The following is a 26507-nucleotide window of genomic DNA, read 5'->3' as shown; positions in this document are numbered from 1 at the left end:
TGAATCTTTGGATGAAACTAATGGATACTTATATTGCAGTCAGGGAATGTGATTTTTTGTTATTTTTGGGAGACAAAGGTGGTAATAAAGTTATTTTTATGCTATTTGATATACAGTATGCCCTCTTTATACCACCCCCATTATGACGTAGTTTTGGCCTGTGGTTCAGACTGGCGTTATAAAGAGGGGGCTCTGCGGCAATAGAGATAAATTGATGGCGGGTTTCCAGTTTTCACTAGCCAATCGTAAACCCTTGAGTGCTGCGTTTGTGAATAAGCCGGTGAACTAGGCTGTGAGCTGTGGTGATGCAACGTTCTGGAGACACAGGAAGAATGTGTGAAGATGGAAGATAACAAGCTAAAGACTAAGTCAGCGAAGCAGACGGAGAAAATGACAAAACTTACTCTCCTAGACTTCGATCAGGGAAGGCAAATGAAAGACAGGGGGGAAAAAAAAGCAAAACACTAATTAAACATTTATTACAAAACTGCAAAATAATTTTGCATCTTAACAATTCTTGCTATAGCTATCATAGAACCTGATCATGTATCACAATATTTGGTAACTTGTAGAAAAAGCCATCACATTCTCCTGTCATGTGGATAGAAGACATCTCTTCCATTCATGAGCTGTGACTGATGTGTCGCTAAGCAACAGCGACAAGCGTATAAATCAGCCAGAGGCGACGTGAACAGAGGAGAAAGCTCTGCTTCAGTGGAGATAAAATAAGTTATTTCAAAATCTTTGGTTCAGTTACAAATCTGTGAATGACAGAGAAAATTTGCAGGATTTTTTTTTTTCTGTGTAGACAAAAAATACCCTTTATTATAGAAAACGTTTGCAATGAATAAAAGATGTACTGTTTCGGATAAGTAAACTGTGAAGACAACGTTGTTGTGGACTGGACCAATAATTATGGATCTCCAGCCATCAGCGTACTGGGAAGCCATAAAATCACTGTGCTCCATAGCTGACGTCACTAGTTTTACAGTGAATGGAAGGGCTGCAATCTCAGGCCAATTATATCATCCCACAAAGTGTTACCGGCCTGGGGGCTGGGTACAGTTTCATTACATATGTGATGTTAAAAGCAGCAGTGATTGGAAGTGCTGCATTTAATAAAAATGCAAGTGCCACGTGGGAACGTTTAGGAGCACTATATCCGACAATAAGGACAAAAAACCAAAACATTTTTCAAAACAATTTTTTAATTCAAAAAGTATAAAGTACTTGTTTTTACTTCCTCATTCAGTATTGCAAACAGCATTATCTTTGTTAAAATGTCTTTAATTTCCATTGCGGTTTGTGTGTCGTGTATCTGCTTTCATTGATGCAGTCTTGTACTGCAAAATAAAGTAATTTTGCAATTATGTATTTGAAACGTAATTTGATAAACATGTTTATGTGTCATGTGGCTTTTAGTCATGTGACTTTTACGAGACTCTTAGGGGTAGATGTAGCTAATCTTCCAAACAGGCAAGTGGAGGTATCATTCTATAGAATGTACTAAATAAATGATAGCTAGAATCTGATTGGTTGCTATGGGCAACCCCTACACTTTACCTTTTTCGAAGGTTTGATAAATCTACCACTTGGTCCTCTCCCCCTATTATCATGTACAGTGGGGATTGCAATGTCAGATATCAGACATATGACCGCGGCTGGCCTTAGAATGAATAATTCTCCTCTATGTACTTTGACTCTTGTCTAACCCTGAAGCTTTACAGACCATAACATAAAGTGCCTCCCCCCCACATCTGTGTGTCTGATCCTTTAGCCCCAACAACTGCACAGTTTAAACCTTGCAACTATTTTTCTGTAAGAAAAAGAGTATCTGTGAATTGGATCTTAAATTGCAAAATACTATATTCTAGGTGTTCTGATGTTAAACCATAACAAAGTGTAAAAACTTTTTACATTTTTTAAAAAAAAGTAAAATATACGTATATTCGCAAGTTTCCACCTGAGCTTAATATGCAGCACCTATCAACGATGTGTTTAGAGTGATCTAATGTGGATTTAAATATAACAATGTGTCCAGCATTCTCCCTGATCTGTGCTTCACAGCAGTGTTGTCCAGCTTCTCAGGTATAGGAGGAACGACATGAAGGAGGGGCAGAAAGCATAACGCACTGTACTGCGAAAAACTAAACTGCACCCATAATATGGCATTAATGGAGGTCTAGTAAAAAAAAAAAAAATACTTTATATACATGGGTGCCCATAACATGAACCAAGTACCCAGCATTGTAGCCTTGTGCATACAAGTCACATGCTAACAAAGTCATGCCTGCAGTCCTATGCCCACAATATGCCACCAGTGACCAGCAAAACATCATGCAAATACATTCTTATGCTCACCATACACTGTCCTGTATCAAGCAATACAAGCTAATGCCCATCATAACTGCCCACCATGACCATGGTTCTTTAACTGCCCATCGCAGTCCTATGTCTGCCATACATTGCCCTGTGTCCAGCATAACAGCCTAATGTCCACTGTATTCTGTCTGAGACTCATGTCTTCTGGAACCATATTTCCAACGAGCTGTGTATTGTGGTCTGACATAACAGCCTCATGCCCTATGCCCAGCATCAAAGCCGATCAGTGCCACAGACCAACATAAACGCTGCTCGCCTTCCCCCGTACATTAACTCCCTGCTCTTGGTTGGTGGATGGTGTTCTATCTACACAAGGGATATGAATCCCCCCCACACATGTGGGGAGCCAAAAAGTATTCTGATTAAGAGAGGATAAGTTGGAAAAAAGACTTTCAAATTGTAAACTTAATAATTAGTAAAAATAAACAAAGATTCTGTCCTGGCCGACTCGTTTTTACCAAGTGTGCCACAAACGGCCATGGTGGTCATCATCATCATCTATTTATATAGCGCCAGCATAGTCCGCAGCGCTAGACCACACATTTAAAGAACATAGTGGTACAGTGTCTAAAAATTCACTTTGCAATCAGCATATTCATCAAAATGTTATAAATAGCGAATAACACCGTGGTCATTTAAAAAAATAACCTTCGAAAAGAGTGGAAACAGCTGGTGAAGATAGGTGATATTTACAAACCGGATATAAGCACACAAGATATTTAGTAAACCTACACAGCTCTTAAGAGTTGTTGCTAGTCGCTAAGATCCAAATGTAGATTTTCGTGCTGCCATAATACGTTGACCTGCTTGGATTCCTTTTATACCCATAAACATTGTAATGAAGACCCATTTTTGCAAACACAATAATTGAAGGAGCGTCCAGTGGCCACTAGATGGGCACTGCACTCTGGTCACAGCATATAAATACAGGAAACACAACATAGAGATCCATAGCAGAAACCCAAACAAACACTTATTGTTATTTGTATGACTTGAAATATTCGAAATCAGAGCCAATATCTGATTGGTTGCTACGGGTTACAACACATTTGTGCTATTGTTATTTGCACCATAATACATATCCCTTACTAACGTTCAATTTGCCAGTACACAGACAAGGTTAAATTGTCCTCTATTCATCGATTTACTAGAACACCACTTAGGCATGAAACACTTTGTGCCTAACATCTCAGTGATGTCACTGGTTAATAGAGTTAAAGAATATTGGTCCAACCCAAAATGGCAGCCTCAATTGTGTGTAGGGGACATTTAACACATGTAAGATGATGGAGGACATTACACAATGGTTTCCTATTTACAACCAGAACATAGTGCTACATCGTGTGTCGCTATTGTTGCTGCAGTTCTACCCAGTCTATTGTCATACATAGAGCAACACATACAATATATGTAACTAGTCTGTATTATATAATGCCATTGTATGCTCAGATGATGAATCACCGTAAATAACTATAAGAGAGCAGTGATAAAAATAATCCCAAAACAAAGAAAATGAATATACTTGTTTTTTATGGGAATTGTTATACAGATTATCTGTGTCATGCAAGAAATCAGCCACCATTGTTTGCCGTAATGCAGCGTCTTTATCAACCCTCGTTCTCTTCTTGTTAAACGCTATCATTCTGGAGTAAAATTGTTACGTTTTTCTCAGCAGGAACGTATTAAAGAACGGTAGCTGTTATGTAAAGTGAGACAGCGGCTCACTCAGATGTTTATCCACAAAGAAACAAGATGACACTTTACCAAATCATTCCCTCAGTGTGGGAACTGCAGGAGAACAGACAGCGGCTGACGCTACAAGTAATGACATCTTTATTCTTATAGCCATTCCGGTGACCCGATTGTTATAAATAGTCTATTTCTGACTGATCATCGCTATACACCCTGAAGAAGACGTGACAAAGAATAACAGAGAAAATGAAAAAGTTATCGTCACTTAGTAAACCTAGCCATTAAAGGGGTTTCCACTTTATTTAATAATTTTACTAAACCCATTCCTTTTCCAACAACAGTACTTTGGTAGGGGTCCTTCCACTGGGACCGGGGAGAGATCCGGGGCCCCCAGACACGGAAGGGGAGAGATCTGGGGCCCCCAGGCACGGCAGGGGAGAGATCTGGGGCCCCCAGGCACGGCAGGGGAGAGATCGGGGGCCCCCAGGCACGGAAGGGGAGAGATCGGGGGCCCCCAGGCACGGCAGGGAAGAGATCGGGGGCCCCCAGGCACGGCAGGGGAGAGATCTGGGGCCCCCAGGCACGGCAGGGGAGAGATCTGGGGCCCCCAGGCACGGCAGGGGAGAGATCTGGGGCCCCCAGGCACGGCAGGGGAGAGATCTGGGGCCCCCAGGCACGGCAGGGGAGAGATCTGGGGCCCCCAGGCACGGCAGGGGAGAGATCTGGGGCTCCCAGGCACGGCAGGGGAGAGATCTGGGGCCCCCAGGCACGGCAGGGGAGAGAATCCAGCCCATACAAACGGTCAGGACCTTTACCTATCAGCTTCAGGTGGCTCAGTTCTCTCAAGAGAAAGAGATCTAACGGCTCTAGTAAAAAGCCTTAGAGGAGGTGGACGGCATACATGATACAGGTATGGACTTCCCAGTGCTGATGACATGTGTTTGGCTTGGGTTTAGACCTTCTGCTGGGTAGGAGTGTTCCCAGATACATGACGAGCCATCTAGCTCTAGCCAAGGCTATCAGGATGGATGGCTCGAGAGGGCCTTGGTTTTGCTGAGTGGGTAGCCCTGGATAACGAGGCCATGGGACACGAGCGTTGCATCTACCAGTTCTGCAATGCTCTGCAAAAATATTATAAGGTCTGGTCTAGATGGGTAATATCAAGATTTGCAGTAAGGTCAACGGCGGCTGATTTTGACCTGCTATACGTATTTCCTTTGCTTGATATCTGTGACAAGTGCCTAGCAGCAGTGATGTTGATCGTCAGAGATCCTGGCTGGATGCTAAATACAGCAAATATTTGGGGATTCAGGGAAAAGACCCCCACCAAATTACATATATTGGGAATGGAGAGGTTTACATGATTTGTTAGAAAAGTGAGAGACCGCTTTAAAGAGCACCGCTAGACAGGCCTCTTTCAGCATGACATAATGGTGAACTCCTGCCCCCCATAATAATTCTTCTATCAAGATACAGCACTCAGAAGCGTGTCACTGCTGTGTCAAGGGAACGACATTACCCAACCATGTCTACGAGCTCTGAGCGTAACCACTGCTGTACAACGCCAGCGTTCTCTGGTCAGAACATCACAATGTTATAAAGCACCTGTGTGACCCTGCCCGTACAGTGTGGACTGTAATAAGGGGACTCGCAGTCTTGGAGGAGGTTGTTCCAGGATCTGTTGGCCCAAAGCAGGAAACCTCCAGCAAGTTGTTCTGAGGGACGCCACCAAACATCCTCCAGGTGCAAGGTTACACGGCACTTACATTTTTAAAAATAGGGGTCCGAGGCCTGTGAGGAAACCATCTAAGCCCACACAGTACTGTTACACCCCCTCTTGTCTCTTCTCTACCTCCAGGCTCTCTGTACGTATCACTGAAACTTATCTGTATTTGATCAATCCCAGCACCACTGTGACCTGGGTAATTCACACAGCACACGGACGCACAACACCTGGGTAACTGTACAGAGGAGACGGTGCTGCCCACAGCCACAAACCAGAAGTTCTGCAATCTGTACCAAAGAGGTGACAATTGGAATGTGAGTGGTTGCTACGGGTTACAACTCCATTTCAGCACTGTTACCCATGGAAACAGATTCATAACTGTCCCCCGTTGTTTTTAATCCCCATCACATCTTTACCGAAGATACATCTAAACCTCAATAATTCATTTGTATTCTAACTATATGACATTACAGCAGGATTTAAGGATTTCATTGAAAGAGAAAAATCAATGTACAGATGTGTACCCTACTGTGATGAGCTTTTCATAGCCAAACATTTTTCCATCTTAAGTCCCGTTTAAGTAAATGTAACTATACTGTCCGCAGATCACACGATTCACGACCGTTTGGTCACATATTGGTCACATTAATGTGAACGCTCCCACGATCGTGTTTCATCATACCAATACACATGGCATCTGTTGATTTGGTTTTACAATGCTGGGTAAATGTGGAAGTGTGCACGGTCTCACAACCAGCTGTGTAGGCAGATATCTGTAGAGTCACAAACTTTTTCTGCTTATGACAGATGAAGATCACAGATCTGGAGGTAAATTGTGTATAGTGTGTACACATGAATCAGCATCTGACGTATGACTACATAAGGTGTGCACCCAGCTTTACTCGTTATCCCGCTGCTGAATAATGTGCCAGTTACTGATGAGAGAACTGCAACGCTAGCACTGTTATGTATGTTCTGTCTACAAAGAGCTCTATCTGGCATATAGACTGAGCAGCCAGGGTGGCACAACACTGGTTGCCAGGAAGGAGTTTAATGACACTGGCTACCAGCATGGTACATCACTGGAAACTCCACCATAGGAGGTAACAGCACCGACGGGCATGAGATAACCACACTGGTGCAACAGGTACATGAACAACAAATTGTGCAGGCTGAGCTCAGAAGTCAGAGATTTAATAAATCCCCGATGACGGGAAACTGTCTAGTAAAGGTTGTTTGATACGTGAATCGGGCCGGAGGTGTCACCAGGGCTTTGCTGTGATCATACTTATAAATACAGACGGAGCAACGAAGGGCCGGATGGATACAATATGCATGTAAGCCGGGAAGACTGACAGCATTAAATTATACATGTAAGGTGGACGGGATGAGATAGATTGCAGCTGCGGGGAAATAAAATATACATAGAAGCAGAGATCGGGAGAGGGGAGGATAGAGAGAAGTATGGATGTGATACTGGACTGGGAAGAAGAAGAAGTAAATTAAAGCAATGAGCCAATGACAGGGGAGACGGATGGAGATCTGTAATACAGCCTTAGGCAGTCAGTGACGCTACAGCTGTAAATAAAACTTTCAGCATGGCAGAATGAGACTTGAAGGTTCGCCAGACACAGGTGAAATGATATAATAAGATGGGTCTCTGTCAGTGTGGGCAGGGGTATGGGAGTACCCACCTTAATTCTCTAACACCTTCCCTGATTCTCAATATGCAGCTTTGTCTCATCATGCTGCAGTGTAATATATGTAGCACTATATACTGCTCTGTGACCCGTGTAATATCCTGTCCCACCAGATATCACTCTCTAGTGCCACGACAGATTGCCTCCAGGAGGTCACATTATCCTTGGCATGTAATATTGGATGACAATCTGACTTGTTGTACATTAACCCAGTGCTTACAGAAGGTACACACAGCAATAAGAGCAGATATCTGCAAGACACAAACAACGTAACCACAATGACGTAACGTCACGCTGATGACGTCGGTATTAATTGCTTTCATCTATGTAATTATGCCGGAATGAAAACAGGATGACAGGAACTAGAAGACTTATACACTGTGATAGGCGGACATACCACTGATGCAACAGGCTCAGCAAGAGGAGATGTTGGAATGAAGTAGGAATGGCAGTCCAGGGGGGCCGGTGTGGAGCGGCACTGTCAGAGAGAATGCCAGAAACAGGGACTTTATACAGGGACAAGAGGTCATTCTGTGGGCTGAACCCATACTCAGCTTATCAACTCACTAGGAATTAGGGACATCACGGAGGTATGAGGCATAAAGTGCCTCGCGGATCAGTAATGAACTGGTAGAGAGCTTTCTTACATCATGTACTATGACAGAGCGGAGTATATGGTATGTGCTATTGTTGACAGTTAGAAGACGCTCTCTTATGTAAGAGCGCCCTTGGATAAGGAACGCCATCAGAGGAAGTACTGGGAACATACTACTCACTTTCTTTACTCTTTATGGAAAATGTGCTATAATCTTGTAGTACAGTAAATGGAATCAAAGTCTATTCATTTAATTACATAATACTCTGATGTACTGTGCTATTATATATTGGACAGTCATGTTTCAAGAGACCTAGGTGGCCTAAAGTCAGATTTTCACCCCCAATTGCCCTGCAAACTCTTGTACCACTAACTACTGCTCTGTGATACCATATGTTACCCTGTAATACCCAGAACCGGTAAATACTGCTCTGTGATAACATATGTTACCCTGTAATACCCACAACAGCTAAATACTGCTCTGTGATACCATATGTTACCCTGTTATACCCAGAACCACTACCTACTGCTCTGTGATACCATATGTTACCCTGTAATACCAACAACGGCTAAATACTGCTCTGTGATACCATGTTACCCTGTAATATCCAGAGCAGCTAAATACTGCTCTGTGATACCATATGTTACCCTGTAATATCCAGACTGGCTAAATACTGCTTTGTGATACCATATGTTACCCTGTAATATCCAGAGCGGCTAAATACTGCTCTGTGATACCATATGTTACCCTGTAATATCCAGAGCGGCTAAATACTGCTCTGTGATACCATATGTTACCCTGTAATATCCAGAGCGGCTAAATACTGCTCTGTGATACCATATGTTACCCTGTAATATCCAGAGCGGCTAAATACTACTCTGTGATACCATGTGTTACCCTTTAATTTTCAGACCAGCTAAATACTGCTCTGTGATACCATATGTTACCCTGTAATATCCAGACTGGCTAAATACTGCTCTGTGATACCATGTTACCCTGTAATATCCAGAGCGGCAAAATACTGCACTGTGATACCATTTGTTACCCTGTAATATCCAGAGCGGCTAAATACTGCTCTGTGATACTATATGTTACCCTGTAATATCCAGAGCGGCTAAATACTGCTCTGTGATACTATATGTTACCCTGTAATATCCAGAGCGGCTAAATACTGCTCTGTGATACCATATGTTACCCTGTAATATCCAGACTGGCTAAATACTGCTCTGTGATACCATATGTTACCATGTAATATCCAGAGCGGCTAAATACTGCTCTGTGATACCATGTGTTACCCTGTAATATCCAGAGAGGCTAAATACTGCTCTGTGATACTATATGTTACCCTGTAATATCCAGAGCGGCTAAATACTGCTCTGTGATACTATATGTTACCCTGTAATATCCAGAGCAGCTAAATACTGCTCTGTGATACCATATGTTACCCTGTAATACCCAGAACCACTAAATACTGCTCTGGTATACCATATGTTACCCTGCAATATCCAGACTGGCTAAATACTGCTCTGTGATATCATATGCTGCCCTCTAATTATCTTATAGGACTCAGCTACACAGAAATGTCATTACTGATTTCTACTCTAGTTGTGCATTTTTCCTGTTGTCTAGAATTACAGACAGTGCAGACACCAGTGGTAGTCCATCTAGTGCAATATCAGGGATTCAGTTCTGGTCCTTGTTTCCTCAAGCGGCTTCGTACTGAGAAGTCCCTATTAAAACCTCACCAACATTCTCGCTCTCTGTTTGCCAGAGTCTGACCTGTGCTTTCGGGCATCACCCAGCTTTTGAGTAAGTATGGCCGCTCAGACTACAACATTTTTGCAGCCCAATGGGAATATTTAAAAATAAATATTTAAAAACAGGGAACTTAGAGACAGAATGAACTGAATTTAAGATTATTCAGAATAAAAAAATAAATTCTATGACAATAATGGAGTCTGACTTCTTTAATAATTTTTCTATTTTGAAGAATGATTTTTCCCTTAAGACTGGTTGATATCGCAATTAAGCGCCTTGATATTTTGCAATTTTCCCCTTGGAAGCGGTGTGTGCTAGGTAGCATATGTTGTGTGTGACGGCTTTCGAGAGAATAACATTTCAATGTAGGATTCAGACTGAGCTTATAAATGTATGTTTTATTCAGAAATAACAGATATAGCTCAATCTAGTTTGTTAGAGAAAAGCAGAAAGCACATAGGAACTGGTGAAATCAGCAGTTTGCTTTAATTAGAGATGTTCAAGGCTAGCTAATCAAGAGCGCCCAACTGATGGCTCAGAAACATTTCCTCCACTCTCACAGATTTCAGACCACGGAGATGAACGAGTATAACGGAAACAGAAGGGATAGGTTTACATGTACGGCATTACGGTCAAGCAACAAGTCCTATGCTAAGGCGTTTCCCAGTGATAACCTGACCACTTCTATCACTCGGTCTGACCCCGAAACTGTGGGATTGATGTGTGCTAACGAGTTTGGCACATACGAGCAAATAGCCGATCATACATGAACACTTGTTTATAAGTCCTTTTACTTTTATTGGTGTTTTGCTTTACTATCTATTGAATATATTCAATGATGATTTAATGTAGATTGTTCTCTGCTTCACAACAACCCATGGGTGACTGTAAATCAGTTAGTTTCAGGAAGACATGAAGAATGCCATTTATTCCTAACACCTAATACACCGAATGTCTTTGTATAATACAGGATTTGATTCACCTAGAGAAGAACAATGAAATAAGATGACAATTCAGAATCAGAATTCCAGTTCTCTACGGAGACAGAGGAGCTGCGGCTCTCCAGGTGCCGTGGAACCATAAGTTCTGGCAGCCAGCACAATACACCTACCTCCTTCTGATCCAGCTGCAGAGAGGACTTGATGAGGTCCCGCAGGGCAGTGAGCTGCTTCTTTTCTTCATCTTGCGTCTGCTTTATCTATGGCACATTACAGACATGATATGTATTCAGTACATGTTCTCCAATTAACTAAATATAACAAGAACGCGATGCATAACCTTAGTCCAGTCACATTCAACAACTTCACAAACATACAGAATCCCCTGGAAGGGGCAAAAAGTATAAATTGCACCTGTGGCCGAAACACAATGGAGGAAATAATAATGTGGGATGGAACAATATTCTCAATCAATCAGTTCACTAGGAGTCAGTGACATCACTGAGACACGAGCTGGTCGTCATTAGACACATTCACTAGGAGTCACTGACATCACTGAGACACGGGCTGGTCATCATTAGACACATTCACTAGGAGTCACTGACATCACTGAGACACGAGCTGGTCGTCATTAGACACATTCACTAGGAGTCAGTGACATCACTGAGACACGGGCTGGTCGTCATTAGACACATTCACTAGGAGTCACTGACATCACTGAGACACGGGCTGGTCGTCATTAGACACATTCACTAGGAGTCAGTGACATCACTGAGACACGAGCTGGTCGTCATTAGACACATTCACTAGGAGTCAGTGACATCACTGAGACACGAGCTGGTCGTCATTAGACACATTCACTAGGAGTCACTGACATCACTGAGACACGGGCTGGTCATCATTAGACACATTCACTAGGAGTCACTGACATCACTGAGACACGAGCTGGTCGTCATTAGACACATTCACTAGGAGTCAGTGACATCACTGAGACACGGGCTGGTCGTCATTAGACACATTCACTAGGAGTCACTGACATCACTGAGACACGGGCTGGTCGTCATTAGACACATTCACTAGGAGTCAGTGACATCACTGAGACACAGGCTGGTCGTCATTAGACACATTCACTAGGAGTCAGTGACATCACTGAGACACGGGCTGGTCGTCATTAGACACATTCACTAGGAGTCAGTGACATCACTGAGACACGGGCTGGTCGTCATTAGACACATTCACTAGGAGTCAGTGACATCACTGAGACACGGGCTGGTCGTCATTAGACACATTCACTAGGAGTCAGTGACATCACTGAGACACGGGCTGGTCGTCATTAGACACATTCACTAGTAGTCAGTGACATCACTGAGACACGGGCTGGTCGTCATTAGACACATTCACTAGGAGTCAGTGACATCACTGAGACACGGACTGGTCGTCATTAGACACATTCACTAGGAGTCAGTGACATCACTGAGACACAGGCTGGTCGTCATTAGACACATTCACTAGGAGTCAATGACATCACTGAGACACAGGCTGGTCATCATTAGACACATTCACTAGGAGTCAGTGACATCACTGAGACACAGGCTGGACGTCATTAGACACATTCACTAGTAGTCAGTGACATCACTGAGACACGGGCTGGTCGTCATTAGACACATTCACTAGGAGTCAGTGACATCACTGAGACACGGACTGGTCGTCATTAGACACATTCACTAGGAGTCAGTGACATCACTGAGACACAGGCTGGTCGTCATTAGACACATTCACTAGGAGTCAGTGACATCACTGAGACACAGGCTGGTCGTCATTAGACACATTCACTAGTAGTCAGTGACATCACTGAGACACGGGCTGGTCATCATTAGACACATTCACTAGGAGTCAGTGACATCACTGAGACACGAGCTGGTCGTCATTAGACACATTCACTAGGAGTCAGTGACATCACTGAGACACGGGCTGGTCGTCATTAGACACATTCACTAGGAGTCAGTGACATCACTGAGACACGGGCTGGTCGTCATTAGACACATTCACTAGGAGTCAGTGACATCACTGAGACACGGACTGGTCGTCATTAGACACATTCACTAGGAGTCAGTGACATCACTGAGACACGGGCTGGTCGTCATTAGACACATTCACTAGAAGTCAGTGACATCACTGAGACACGGGCCGGTCGTCATTAGACACATTCACTAGGAGTCAGTGACATCACTGAGACACGGGCTGGTCATCATTAGACACATTCACTAGGAGTCAGTGACATCACTGAGACACGAGCTGGTCCTCATTAGACACATTCACTAGGAGTCAGTGACATCACTGAGACACGGGCCGGTCGTCATTAGACACATTCACTAGGAGTCAGTGACATCACTGAGACACGGGCTGGTCCTCATTAGACACATTCACTAGGAGTCAGTGACATCACTGAGACACGGGCTGGTCCTCATTAGACACATTCACTAGGAGTCAGTGACATCACTGAGACACGGGCCGGTCGTCATTAGACACATTCACTAGGAGTCAGTGACATCACTGAGACACAGGATGGTCGTCATTAGACACATTCACTAGGAGTCAGTGACATCACTGAGACACGGGCTGGTCATCATTAGACACATTCACTAGGAGTCAGTGACATCACTGAGACACGGGCTGGTCGTCATTAGACACATTCACTAGGAGTCAGTGACATCACTGAGACACGGGCTGGTCGTCATTAGACACATTCACTAGGAGTCAGTGACATCACTGAGACACGAGCTGGTCATCATTAGACACATTCACTAGGATTCAGTGACATCACTGAGACACGGGCTGGTCGTCATTAGACACATTCACTAGGATTCAGTGACATCACTGGGACACAAGCTGGTCATCATTAGACACATTCACTAGGATTCAGTGACATCACTGAGACACGGGCTGGTCGTCATTAGACACATTCACTAGGAGTCAGTGACATCACTGAGACACGGGCTGGTCGTCATTAGACACATTCACTAGGAGTCAGTGACATCACTGAGACACGAGCTGGTCATCATTAGACACATTCACTAGGAGTCAGTGACATCACTGAGACACGAGCTGGTCATCATTAGACACATTCACTAGGATTCAGTGACATCACTGAGACACAGGCTGGACGTCATTAGACACATTCACTAGGAGTCAGTGACATCACTGAGACACAGGCTGGACGTCATTAGACACATTCACTAGGAGTCAGTGACATCACTGAGACACGGGCTGGTCGTCATTAGACACATTCACTAGGAGTCAGTGACATCACTGAGACACGGGCTGGTCGTCATTAGACACATTCACTAGGAGTCAGTGACATCACTGAGACACAGGCTGGTCGACATTAGACACATTCACTAGGAGTCACTGACATCACTGAGACACGGGCTGGGCGTCATTAGACACATTCACTAGGAGTCAGTAACATCACTGAGACATAAAACACACAGATTTTTGGAAACCGGTGAACTAAATTGTAATGAATATTGGGACAGCAGGGGCAATGAGAATAATTTAGCCTGCTTAACCTTTTAATTGCAGAAAGGCCAAATCTGTATGTTCCACATTGTAAATTTGTAAGCTATAACACAATATTGCACACATGATGATATCCTACTGCTCTGGAATAAGTTAAAGAGATCGCACAAGTCCAGAATGTTTACGTGTATAGTGACACTCCATTACTATCTTGACTAGTCTTATTTTTCTTTTCCTTTAATGTGTCACTATAGGTGACTTCTATATGAACTCAATAAATACTATCATCCATCAGGCTACATATATTAAGGTCAATTAGTTTGATCCATTGACCTGTAGCAGATTTTGAGGGGGTACGTAAACTATACCATGTCTATATAATCAGACTGAGACAATTATCTGATCAACAATGAATCTTCTTATCTGGCTCGGATCCCAATTTCCTTTCAGTGATATGGATTGTGATGAGGATAGCAGGAAGGGAATTCCTGAAGTAATGAGGAACAGAACCCGCTAGAGAACACAGGGAGAGGCGAGAGAGGTAAAGTAATTTTGGAGAAGGGGAACATAATATAGACAGCAGGCAGCTCAGCTTATTGTAGGAATAATTTATTTTATGATGATTACAGTACAGCAATCACCTTGTGGTGTCTGTTTTCCTAGATATCCTATTGTTATTGCAGACTATGATGTCACTGATACGACACTACCTAAATATTAAACAGGAACTCTCTATCTCTCAAGAAGATTTGCCAATAGTTATAATAGCAGCTCTGCTGTGTAGATACACTTGTATCCAATGCACGAAGGTCTTTGTCGGGAATTACAAATATAATAAAAACTCTGCATCGGTTATTTCATACAATATAGACACACAATTTACATTCAAGCTATACACAAATAATGTTCTTGCTTTTATTAAGCTCCCCTAAAAAACTAGTAACACAAATCCCGGACAATGACCAGACTGATTGCTGAAAACCTCACGCAGTGACCACAAATGGTTCCTCCGGAGAAGCACATGCTTTACTGTATTGGTAACTTCTCCTTTTATTACTAGCCATCATTTATACATTTATATCTCACAAACATATTCTGCAGCGCTGTACAATAAGAAAAAAATATTCAAACACACCAGTCCCAGTGGAGCTCACAATCTAATTTCCCTAACCACAGAGACAAGCAAACACCATGACCACATTTGTACAAAGCAAATTAATGTTCCAGCAAGTCCTTGAATGGAAACTGGAGCACCTGGAGGAAACCCACAAAAATAGAAGGCAGTGGGAGGCGACTTTGTGCAGATAGCACCCTAGGTTGGAATCCCTAAAGCCTTACATTCCATAAACCTACACACCACTTACATTGTATAAATCTGCAGCCAATTTCTCAATGTACTGCTTCAGTTTATCTGCTGTTTTCAAGCCATCCTGGAAGAAACTGAGATGAAAAATGACGATAAATGATTTGTATGTACAAAAAACATGAATATACATATGCTTAACAGTAAAGACCTCTAACTGTGGTGTGTTCAACAACAGGCAAAGATCTACAGTAGAAAAGAGAGAAAGAAAGAGGTAGAGTAGAGGAGACGGGGAGGAGAGTAGAGGAGACGGGGAGGAGAGTAGAGGAGACGGGGAGGAGAGTAGAGCATGAGAAGGAGCGTAGAGGATGAGAAGGAGCGTAGAGGATGAGAAGAAGAGTAGAGGATGAGAAGAAGAGTAGAGGATGAGAAGTAGAGTAGAGGATGAGAAGGAGAGTAGAGGATGAGAAGGAGAGTAGAGGATGAGGAGGAGAGTAGAGGATGAGAAGGAGAGTAGAGGATGAGAAGGAGAGTAGAGGATGAGAAGGAGAGTAGAGGAAGAGAAGGAGGGTAGAGGAAGAGAAGGAGGGTAGAGCATGAGAAGGAGGGTAGAGCATGAGAAGGAGGGTAGAGCATGAGAAGGAGGGTAGAGCATGAGAAGGAGCGTATAGCATGAGAAGGAGCGTAGAGCATGAGAAGGAGCGTAGAGGATGAGAAGGAGCGTAGAGGATGAGAAGGAGCGTAGAGGATGAGAAGGAGAGTAGAGGATGAGAAGGAGAGTAGAGGATGAGAAGGAGAGTAGAGGATGAGAAGGAGAGTAGAGGATGAGAAGGAGCGTAGAGGATGAGAAGGAGCGTAGAGGATAAGAAGGAGCGTAGAGGATGAGAAGGAGCGCAGAGGATGAGAAGGAGAGTAGAGGATGAGAAGGAGGGTAGAGCATGAGAAGGAGCGTAGAGGATGAGAAGGAGCGTAGAGGATGAGAAGGAGAGTAGCGGATGAGAAGGAGAGTAGAGTAGAGGATGAGAAGGAGAGTAGAGTAGAGGATGAGAAGGAGAGTAGAGGATGAGAAGGAGGGTAGAGCATGAGAAGGAAGGTAGAGCATGTGAAGGAGCGTAGAGGATGAGAAGGAGAGTAGCGGATGAGAAGGAGAGTAGAGGATGAGAAGTAGAGTAGAGGATGAGAAGTAGAGTAGAGGATGAGAAGTAGAGTAGAGGAAGAGAAGTAGAGTATGAGTAGTAGAGTAGATGAAAAGTAGAGTAGAGGATGAGTAGTAGAGTAGATGAGAAGGAGAGTAGAGGATGAGAAGTAGAGTAGAGGATGAGAAGTAGAGTAGAGGATGAGAAGTAGAGTAGAGGATGAGAAGAAGAGTAGAGGATGAGTAGTAGAGTAGATGAGAAGGAGAGTAGAGGATAAGAAGTAGAGTAGAGGATGAGAAGAAGAGTAGAGGATGAGAAGAAGAGTAGAGGATGAGAAGAAGAGTAGAGGATGAGAAGAAGAGTAGAGGATGAGAAGTAGAGTAGAGGATGAGAAGTAGAGTAGAGGATGAGAAGTAAAGTAGAGTAGAGGATGAGAAGTAGAGTAGAGAAGGAGAGTAGCGGATGAGAAGGAGCGTAGCGGATGAGAAGGAGCGTAGCGGATGAGAAGGAGCGTAGCGGATGAGAAGGAGCGTAGCGGATGAGAAGGAGCGTAGAGGATGAGTAGGAGAGTAGAGGATGAGAAGGAGAGTAGAGGATGAGAAGGAGAGTAGAGGATGAGAAGGAGCGTAGAGGATGAGAAGGAGAGTAGAGGATGAGAAGTAGAGTAGAGGATGAGAAGAAGAGTAGAGGATGAGAAGAAGAGTAGAGGATGAGAAGTAGAGTAGAGGATGAGAAGTAGAGTAGAGGAAGAGAAGTAGAGTAGAGGAAGAGAAGTAGAGTAGAGGATGAGAAGTAGAGTAGAGGATGAGAAGAAGAGTAGAGGATGAGAAGAAGAGTAGAGGATGAGAAGAAGAGTAGAGGATGAGAAGAAGAGTAGAGGATGAGAAGAAGAGTAGAGGATGAGTAGTAGAGTAGATGAGAAGTAGAGTAGAGGATGAGTAGAAGAGTAGAGGATGAGAAGTAGAGTAGAGGATGAGAAGGAGAGTAGAGGAAGAGAAGTAGAGTAGAGGAAGAGAAGTAGAGTAGAGGAAGAGAAGTAGAGTAGAGTATGAGAAGTAGAGTAGAGGATGAGAAGAAGAGTAGAGGATGAGTAGTAGAGTAGATGAGTAGTAGAGTAGAGGATGAGTAGTAGAGTAGAGGATGAGAAGGAGAGTAGAGGATGAGAAGGAGAGTAGAGGATGAGAAGAAGAGTAGAGGATGAGAAGAAGAGTAGAGGATGAGAAGAGTAGAGGATGAGAAGTAGAGTAGAGTAGAGGATGAGAAGTAGAGTAGCGGATGAGAAGGAGAGTAGCGGATGAGAAGGAAAGTAGCGGATGAGAAGGAGAGTAGCGGATGAGAAGGAGAGTAGCGGATGAGAAGGAGAGTAGCGGATGAGAAGGAGAGTAGCGGATGAGAAGGAGCGTAGCGGATGAGAAGGAGAGTAGAGGTAGAGAAGTAGAGTAGAGGAAGAGAAGTAGAGTAGAGCATGAGAAGTAGAGTAGAGGATGAGAAGAAGACTAGAGGATGAGTAGTAGAGTAGATGAGAAGTAGAGTAGAAGATGAGAAGGAGAGTAGAGGATGAGAAGGAGAGTAGAGGATGAGAAGGAGAGTAGAGGATGAGAAGGAGAGTAGAGGATGAGAAGGAGAGTAGAGGATGAGAAGGAGAGTAGAGGATGAGAAGGAGAGTAGAGGATGAGAAGGAGAGTAGAGGATGAGAAGGGGAGAATGTTCTTTAAGAAAGCTTGTGTATTATAAGGAGTAAAGAATCTCCCCTACTGTGAATTATAAAGGATATTATGGATAAAAGCCTCCGGTTACAGAACTCCTCTCTGATTTAGAAAATTTATAGTAGGCTGTGTATTATCAGATATGTGGCACACTGTAGTATGTTTACTATAAACCCATAATCTAATATATAAAAGCCTAGCGGCGTGTGTGTGTGTGTGGCGATGAAGATGACAAGAACCTTTTTAACACCTTAAGTAGCTTGATTTGAATAGAATGCATGAGTATCATGCACGGGTTAACTTGTAGATAGAGATATATATATATATATATATATATATATATATATATATATATATATATATATATATATATCTCTGAGTAGTGATGTATATTCTGAATGATGCACTTTGCTGGAGGCTATGTGCACTGCATTACAGCACTTGGTTTACAGCTTTCTTCTGCTAAATGGTCACAGAATTCCTCAGTGAGGAAGACATTATATGCCATAAATTATATACACAAGGGCACAACATTTCAATGTTCTGTGTCTATCCTACCTCATATGTATAGACATGATATACGTCCTGAAAAGAGGGTCTGTATGTCTGAGAGCATATGATGTCTGATCATGACTGCCCATTAGATGCAGCGTTCTATTACACCAAAGCATTGGTTGTTTCCCATCTCAGGTGGCTTTATAGGTATTAATAAAAGCAACAAACACGTGGAGGACAGCAGTTTAGTTCTAAAACATTAAAATCACATTAACGTGCTAAAATCACAAACCATGTACTAATTACTGTATTAAATTTCATGCCCCTGAAACCCCAATTACTAAATTGGACCAATATCACTGCCTGGGCACGAAGGCCCCTACACCTGTCCTGCCAACGTAAACTGCTCACATAGATGGCTTATATTGTGTTTAGCGGAGTGATACTGACCCGTCTAACAGGCAAAAATCAGGCAAAATAAATACATGAGAAAAAGTGGTTGATTAAAAATCCATTAGCACCAAAACCAATGAAAATAAATTCATAAATATAATCGGAAATGCAATCTCAGTCTGAAAAATTTATATACACAATAGAGCCCCACCTAAAAGAAATACATTATAACCCACTGGAAAGAAAATAAAACACACGAGAAAACAATAATATTTATCAGTTTATCACTATACAACCGGGGACTGACTGCCAAACAGCTCAGCAGTGGACAATGTGATGTAGAAATATATTATATACATACTCTCATTAATGTGTTTCTAGAATATTGCGAACACAGTAACTTTATTTTGTATGTGTTTGATAGTCCCCACCAACCCAGGAGTGCATAATTGCATTATTACCCGTCCTTTCAGTAATAACAACAAGCAGTTTGTTAAGCGCACATATACAATAAGCGTTCTAGAACTTATACTCACTTGCACTGACCATGATAATACTTTATAAGATTCTGCAGGAGGTCTACGCCCTTCTTTGTCTTGATTTCATTAACTTTAATAAGATACTGTCAAAAGACAAACACAGCGGATTGTAGATAATTACACATTGTGCGTTTGGGGTATTCAGAGCTGTGTGTTTAATGTGAGGAATCTTTAGTTTCCGAGGCAGATATCTAATTAAATAATCATTCCTATATTATTACGTTAATAACAGACAATACGTTTTTACCGCAATATATTTATTGTAAGGATACAATAGAACATTGCATGAACAGTAGACTGTATTCTATGTATCATGCACAAAAAAAAAGGTACCATTATGTCCTCATAAAAACTTATCATTAAGGCAAGTTTAAACAAGAATGTTACATTTTTGGACTAAAATAATCACACACAGACACTACAGCCTGAGGATTGTACCAGTTGACTGCACACACTAGAGGCAGCCATTTTGTAGGCGGGATCAATATTAAACATGCGTCTCGGAGCGTCTGTGATGTCACTAGCTGAATTGATAGCTTGTCTGCTCAGGAAATGAGATAGCTTCCTGCACCGAGTAGGATATGCTTACATTTAAAGATCATTTTGACTTTTCCTAGCATTAATTTTAAAAAGTAATCCAAAACCACCATAACCTGAATTGTGGGGGTCTCATTCCCCCTTACTCTGCAATTTTGGAGTCTCTGATGAAATTAGGAGATGGAGGGTGAGTACTTTTGAAAATATTGATAAACAAAAACATTGGAATTAACCTTTGAATTAGACAACCTTTAAATTTATCCAGTTCAATAGTGGCCAGCAAATGAACATGGTAGAATACTAGTTTGGCCCTATACAGGAATATGCCAGATACATGTTCCCTGATTCTTATTCACTGAGAGGCATTCTACAAAACTAATATGCTGCTGACAATCTGTTATGGTTCTTTATAAATAGCAGACAACAGACACATCCTAAACAGGAACAAGTGAGCTCACAAAACAGTAATGTGTCACAACGCAAAGGTTTTGTGCAAGGAGAAGATAATAATGACGATGACGAGTTTTTTTTGTTTGCTTTTTTAAATATGGGACCCTATTCATTGATACTATACGAATGCCACACCCATAAAATTCCTGAAGAATAAAACAATTTAAACAGATTCAGATGCATTCAAACTCCATCAGTCTTTTGGTAGTGCAGTGTGTATAGTATTTTAGATCACCCCCCTCAGTTAGGTAGTGACAGCTCCCCACACACAGGACCCCGGTTAGCTGCGCATTGCTATTCTGGATAGAACAGTGCAGCCAACACACCAGACTGATCCCTCAGCTATTCAGGCTGCTAGTGTGGGCGTGTGCAGTGTACGCGGCACCTGATTGGACGGAATGCGGTTCCCATCCAATCAGCACAGAGTACAGCTACAGACAGTAGCTGCAGTGACTGAGCCCTTCCCCTATATGGAGGGGACCAGGAGGTCATATAACAGTGGGAGTTAGTAGGTTCGGTGTATTGTGGAATGGGAATACAGCCAAAATGTGCCAAATTGGAGGTGGGTTGTGGGGGCAGCAGGACGCCCCATTTAATATGCTTCTAATAATGCCCTCCCCAAAATCTGTGAAACGTCAAACTGTCGGCTATAATGGTAATTTTAGTACCACGGACACAAAGTGCAGTAATCGGGAAAATAAAATGAGCCTGACCCCTTTGACAGTTTTCTGTTCAGTTTCTCCTTTCCTCACATTTTAATTACATGATAGTAACACATGACAGACAGTACATCACGGGGAGGGACTGTGACACACACTCACCTCGCACATCTGTAACTGGAACAGTCGCCTCTCTTTCTCCATTTCCTCCGCAATCTCCGCCCCCGTGATCTCCGTCCGGATCATCCCGTGCTGCTTCGCATGCTCTCTCTTCTCCTTTTCGATTTTTGTACTTGAAAAATAAAATAAAACCACAGACACAGGTAATATCTTATAAAATGCTGCAGAAGTATGTCTATCAGGTAACATAACCAAGTCATGAGAAAAAAATACCCCCCCCCCCCCCCATTGCGACATCTCGCTGGTGGCCGGAGAATAAATTCCCCAGCTACTTTCAGATGAGCAGGTTGTTTTGTTGCAGTGAAGTCCTGAGGCCTGGGATAGGGGAGGGGGAAGGAACATTATAATATCTTTTAGATGCAAGTGTAAAATATTTCCTGTTTAGAAAAATAAAAGGTTGCGTTTTTGTGCACAAATTTTTTTTTATTTGTATTCTGGGGTAAAACATAACATTTGACAATGGGGCAGGTCCAATTACATGATGCCAGGCAACTAATCAGGAATCTAGGATATTCAGACTAATGAAATATCTGATCAGTTGCTATGGGTTACAGCACCTGTGCATCCGTTTCACCATTATATCTCATGACCCTCGGGCTACAAACTGATATTGACAGCCGTGGTCACATATCAAAAACAAGTATAAACTGGGCTGTCGTCCTCCTGGTTTCCACAATTGTGTGACACAATTACTTTCCAAAATAAAGGCAAAATTATCTTCTCCCATGAATTGTCTTATAGTCATTTATACCGCTATTATTAAGAAAATATTAATAGAAGAAAATAAATCACTTACAATTTGGTTTCATAGTCTTTCCAGGCCTTGTCAAATGGCTTTTTGAGGTCCTTAAAAAGGAGATAAAAAGAGAAAATCAAACCAATATACAATGACATGTAATACATAAAGTAAAACAAAAATGATGGGAAGGAACATGATTTAGTCATGTGCCTTTAATATTATTATTACGCTTTCCTTATATAAAGCCAACAAACAGAATGTTTGTGGATTCACATTAGGTTCCTGACTCACTTGAGCTTACAATCTAATTTCTCTACCACGAACACACACACTGTGGCCGATACCAGAGTATTTTTGGAGTGTGGGAGGAAACCAGAGCCCTCTAAGGAAACCCACACGGATACATAGAGAAGATACAAGCTCTACGCAGATGGTGCTCTGGTCGGCTGCACCATAATATCAAAAGAATTACACCACATTAATATCAGTACTCAGAGCTGCTACATAGTTCACTTACCCCTTTCACTCCCTTTAAGTCACCTTTCAGAAGTGAATCCAACGTAAAGATGACATTGTGGCTTAATCCCTGGAGCTGTAATAAAATCTAAAATTTAGTATGAAAAACATAAAACAAAAAAAACAACAATATTTAGTGAGGGGGACAATTAGGAAAAAAGCATAAAAATAATATTTATTGTGACTTTCCGTGTATCTGAGCCTGTTGCAGGACACATCTCTCACTATGTACAGACACACAGATACACTGGGTTTGTGTGTCAGCCATAATGAAACAGATTTCAATACTAGTCAGTCTCATTATACAAGAATAAATACAGGCAGCATTTCCTCTATTCACTTACCAGGTTCTTGAGGAGTGTTGACAGCTCCTTAGTGAGAGTGGAGAACTTGACAAAAGCCGTGCCCAAATCTGCATTATCACGACTTAAAAAATTGCTCCCAAATTTATCTAAAGCCTGTGCGTAGTTCTCCTCATTCTGCACATGATCTGGAAAACAAGAGAAATGTAATATTTATTAATAGTCCTATCAGGGTAGTCTTCTGAATACAGACTATGAATGTGTAGTTGGCAGACTTAAGACATTGTCCTCTTGACACTTGAAGATAACACTGGGTGTCGAGTGCTTTGGACCAGGGTAAATAATGAACGTCTTGGCCACTACTGTAAGTCAGATTCATAGATAGCACAATAAAGTACTGCCACACATTCTAAAAACATTCACAGGATGGACCATTTAAGAGGATTGCCCATTTGTAACAAACGTTACTTAAAGATCAGCATCCAGTTCCAGGTAGGTCTTAGATAGGAGTCCTAATCTCTAGACTCCTGCTATTACCTTCACAGACCCACCTGATTAAGACATTACGCATCGGTCACCGATGCGGGGTGAGGTCTACGCCCATGTGATCAGGACGGGTACTGAAACATACACCTCTGTCCACTGAAGCTGCATGGCTGCTATCCAGCAACTTTAGCCCATTAACAATACAATGGCATCAGTGGGATTTGCTGGCGGAGAATCCCCACCTAAGTAGTGCCTGGTGCGATTGTCTGAACTTGGGATAAGTTCCCCGGGAAGGCGGATAAACCTTCCTGCCACCAGCTGAATAACCCAAACACAGAAGATAATTTGTCTACTGGAAAAATCTGGATCTCTTTTTTTTTGTAGCTCCACGTGTAGTCCTAGTAAAGATAATATTATGATGCTGTTTAAATCATTTATACTACATGTTTTCTCATTGGTTGGATGATATTTCATCCACCCTTATGTTGCATTTACTGTACTGATGAACCATCACACCTGTGGCCCAGGCACCTATGTAGTGATAACTGGCTACCCATGCACACGGCGTAGATCCCACAAACAACATTTAAAATGTGTTGCTGATAGGAGGCAGCTTTTTCTTTTTCTAGGGGGGCAGGAGGGCAACCATTGTGTGTGTGTGTGTGTGTGTGTGTGTGTGTGTGTGTGTGTGTGTGTGTGTGTGTGTGTGTATAATATATATATATATATATATATATATATATATACACACAGATATATATATACATACATACATACATACATACACACACATAACCATAAACATATAAAATCAACAACTGTATAGGCAATCTGAGACAAAACAAAATGATCTCACTATAGAGTATTAGCTGTGAGGATACAAGCAGCATAGTACATGGGATATCCACATAATTCTCCCACAAATAGTCTGAGGTGTACAACTTACAGGTATTAATAGATATATTTCATAGGCAGGACATGCAGAAACCTGCTGATAAATATTCCGGTATCTATAAAGCAGCACAACGCACAGTCACACAGCTTTGTGTTACCATAAGGAATGTAATGAATGAGCGGACACTGATGTATGATGGTCAGATATAGAGGAGGTGAGTGGCCAGGTCACCTCACTCTCCGGTGAGATCTATCGCCGAGCTATGAGCGAGCAGCTATTTAGGGACAGAGCGTCCCTCTGTATATAACAGTAACGTCTCACTGCTCCAGTGTATGGTTTTATGTACATGATGCAGATTTTTTTTTTACAAATTTTTCTTCTTTATTAAAATGTATTAATCTAGGAGCGGCGCTGTGTGGTTTTTCTGCCATATTCATTGTAAATTATATTCTACTTGATTACAGTTATTATGTAATAAGATCGGCATTTCTGTAATGTGAATATTTCTATTTTCTATGAGGGATGGCACACTTATTTTTTTAAGGAGCTGACATTCTATATTACTATAGATTATTTATATATACTTTGGAGGTTTGGTTTTGGTGCTTGTTACCAACAGCAAAGTAAATGCAAAATGTATCCAGAAATACTGCATAACTGGACGCTCCTTTATACTTCCAGATCTATTCCAACAATGCAATGCTTAGTGCACTTTACCCCGATATATTTATATTTTGTTTAACCTGTACTTATTGTTTCTACCTAATTGTATCTGCTATTCATTGTTCTCTATTAGACTCTATCTCTTCCTGCAGTTTACAATGGTCACCCAGCTGTACTATAGTCCCGATAGGTGCTGTGTGTTGGATTACCCAGTGATAACAGGAATCAATGACACAGCTTGATACATTTACCCCCCCCAGGAGTTTTTCAGCGAGTTTGAAAATTGGAGATGTTGCCTATAGCAACCAATCAGATTCTAGCTGTCATTTTGTAGAATGTACCAAATAAATGATAGCTAGAATCTGATTGGCTTTTCAAACCCGCCGAGAAACTCTCAGCTTCATACTTTTACCCCCTAATATCCTTATAATCTACAGTACATGCCAATCATATTTAGCATAACTGGATATGTCACATTTGGTAACTTCATCAAGCAATTATTGCAATCACCCATTATTCATAAAGCACTAGCATAACACATAGTGCTGATTATATACTATGTGCCAATTAGCTCTCCACAAATTGGAAAGGTCTTCTGTAAAACGTAGAGACCGACACAAGAACTCTGAAAGGGGCAGAGGGTGTTTGGTGCCGTAGAGGGCGACATGTAATGGGACTGTGATCCGTATGCGACGTAACCTTATAAAGACTGTCATTATGTATTCAAAAGACTGGCCCAACCCACTTGCATGAAATCATTCAGTTTAATTATGATTCATAATAGAATGTTTGTGAGAAGAAATTAAGGTAATACCTATACAGCACACAGATACAACTAAGTTACTGACAGATGATACAGGTACACACTACATAAACATTCGACCAATTTGTAATCACTAACTATTTTACAAACGACTGAAGTTCCAATCAGTCTGCCGATACGTGTACACACTATACACGTTTACCTTCAGATCTGTTTTTCACCTGGTCCTGTAGTCATTTAGAGAATGACAGGACAATATTCATTCATTCCTCCCTGTCACACTGATTAACCGCCGAAATAAACTTTGACTTTTCCACAATGTCATAATAAATTCCGTTACGTTCTGTGACACGAAATATTCAGTCTTAGAACGAATGGACGAATAATTCAGCCTACAGAACTCTCTACATTTAATCGCCGGGACAGCAGCTGAT

At 42.0% G+C, this 26507-nt stretch overlaps 1 protein-coding gene across 1 annotated transcript in view; it reads right to left on the bottom strand.

Annotated features, from left to right (window-relative positions):
* ASAP1 (ArfGAP with SH3 domain, ankyrin repeat and PH domain 1) overlaps positions 1-26507 on the bottom strand; it is a 205368-nt gene that overhangs the window by 33369 nt on the left and 145492 nt on the right. The window contains exons 5-13 of the mRNA XM_075211471.1: positions 23309-23454; positions 22966-23040; positions 22506-22555; positions 21692-21821; positions 19881-19966; positions 15676-15751; positions 10966-11052; positions 10748-10836; positions 9492-9542 (exon numbers count right to left, since the gene is read on the bottom strand). Of these exons, the coding sequence (XP_075067572.1) occupies positions 9492-9542; positions 10748-10836; positions 10966-11052; positions 15676-15751; positions 19881-19966; positions 21692-21821; positions 22506-22555; positions 22966-23040; positions 23309-23454 (790 nt within the window). The remainder of the gene's footprint in view (positions 1-9491; positions 9543-10747; positions 10837-10965; positions 11053-15675; positions 15752-19880; positions 19967-21691; positions 21822-22505; positions 22556-22965; positions 23041-23308; positions 23455-26507) is intronic.

Source organism: Mixophyes fleayi, chromosome 5, assembly GCF_038048845.1.
Source record: "Mixophyes fleayi isolate aMixFle1 chromosome 5, aMixFle1.hap1, whole genome shotgun sequence".
Taxonomy (NCBI): domain Eukaryota; kingdom Metazoa; phylum Chordata; class Amphibia; order Anura; family Limnodynastidae; genus Mixophyes; species Mixophyes fleayi.
The sequence above is the reverse complement of the archived record's forward strand: the minus strand, read 5'-3'. Positions and strand labels throughout refer to the sequence as shown.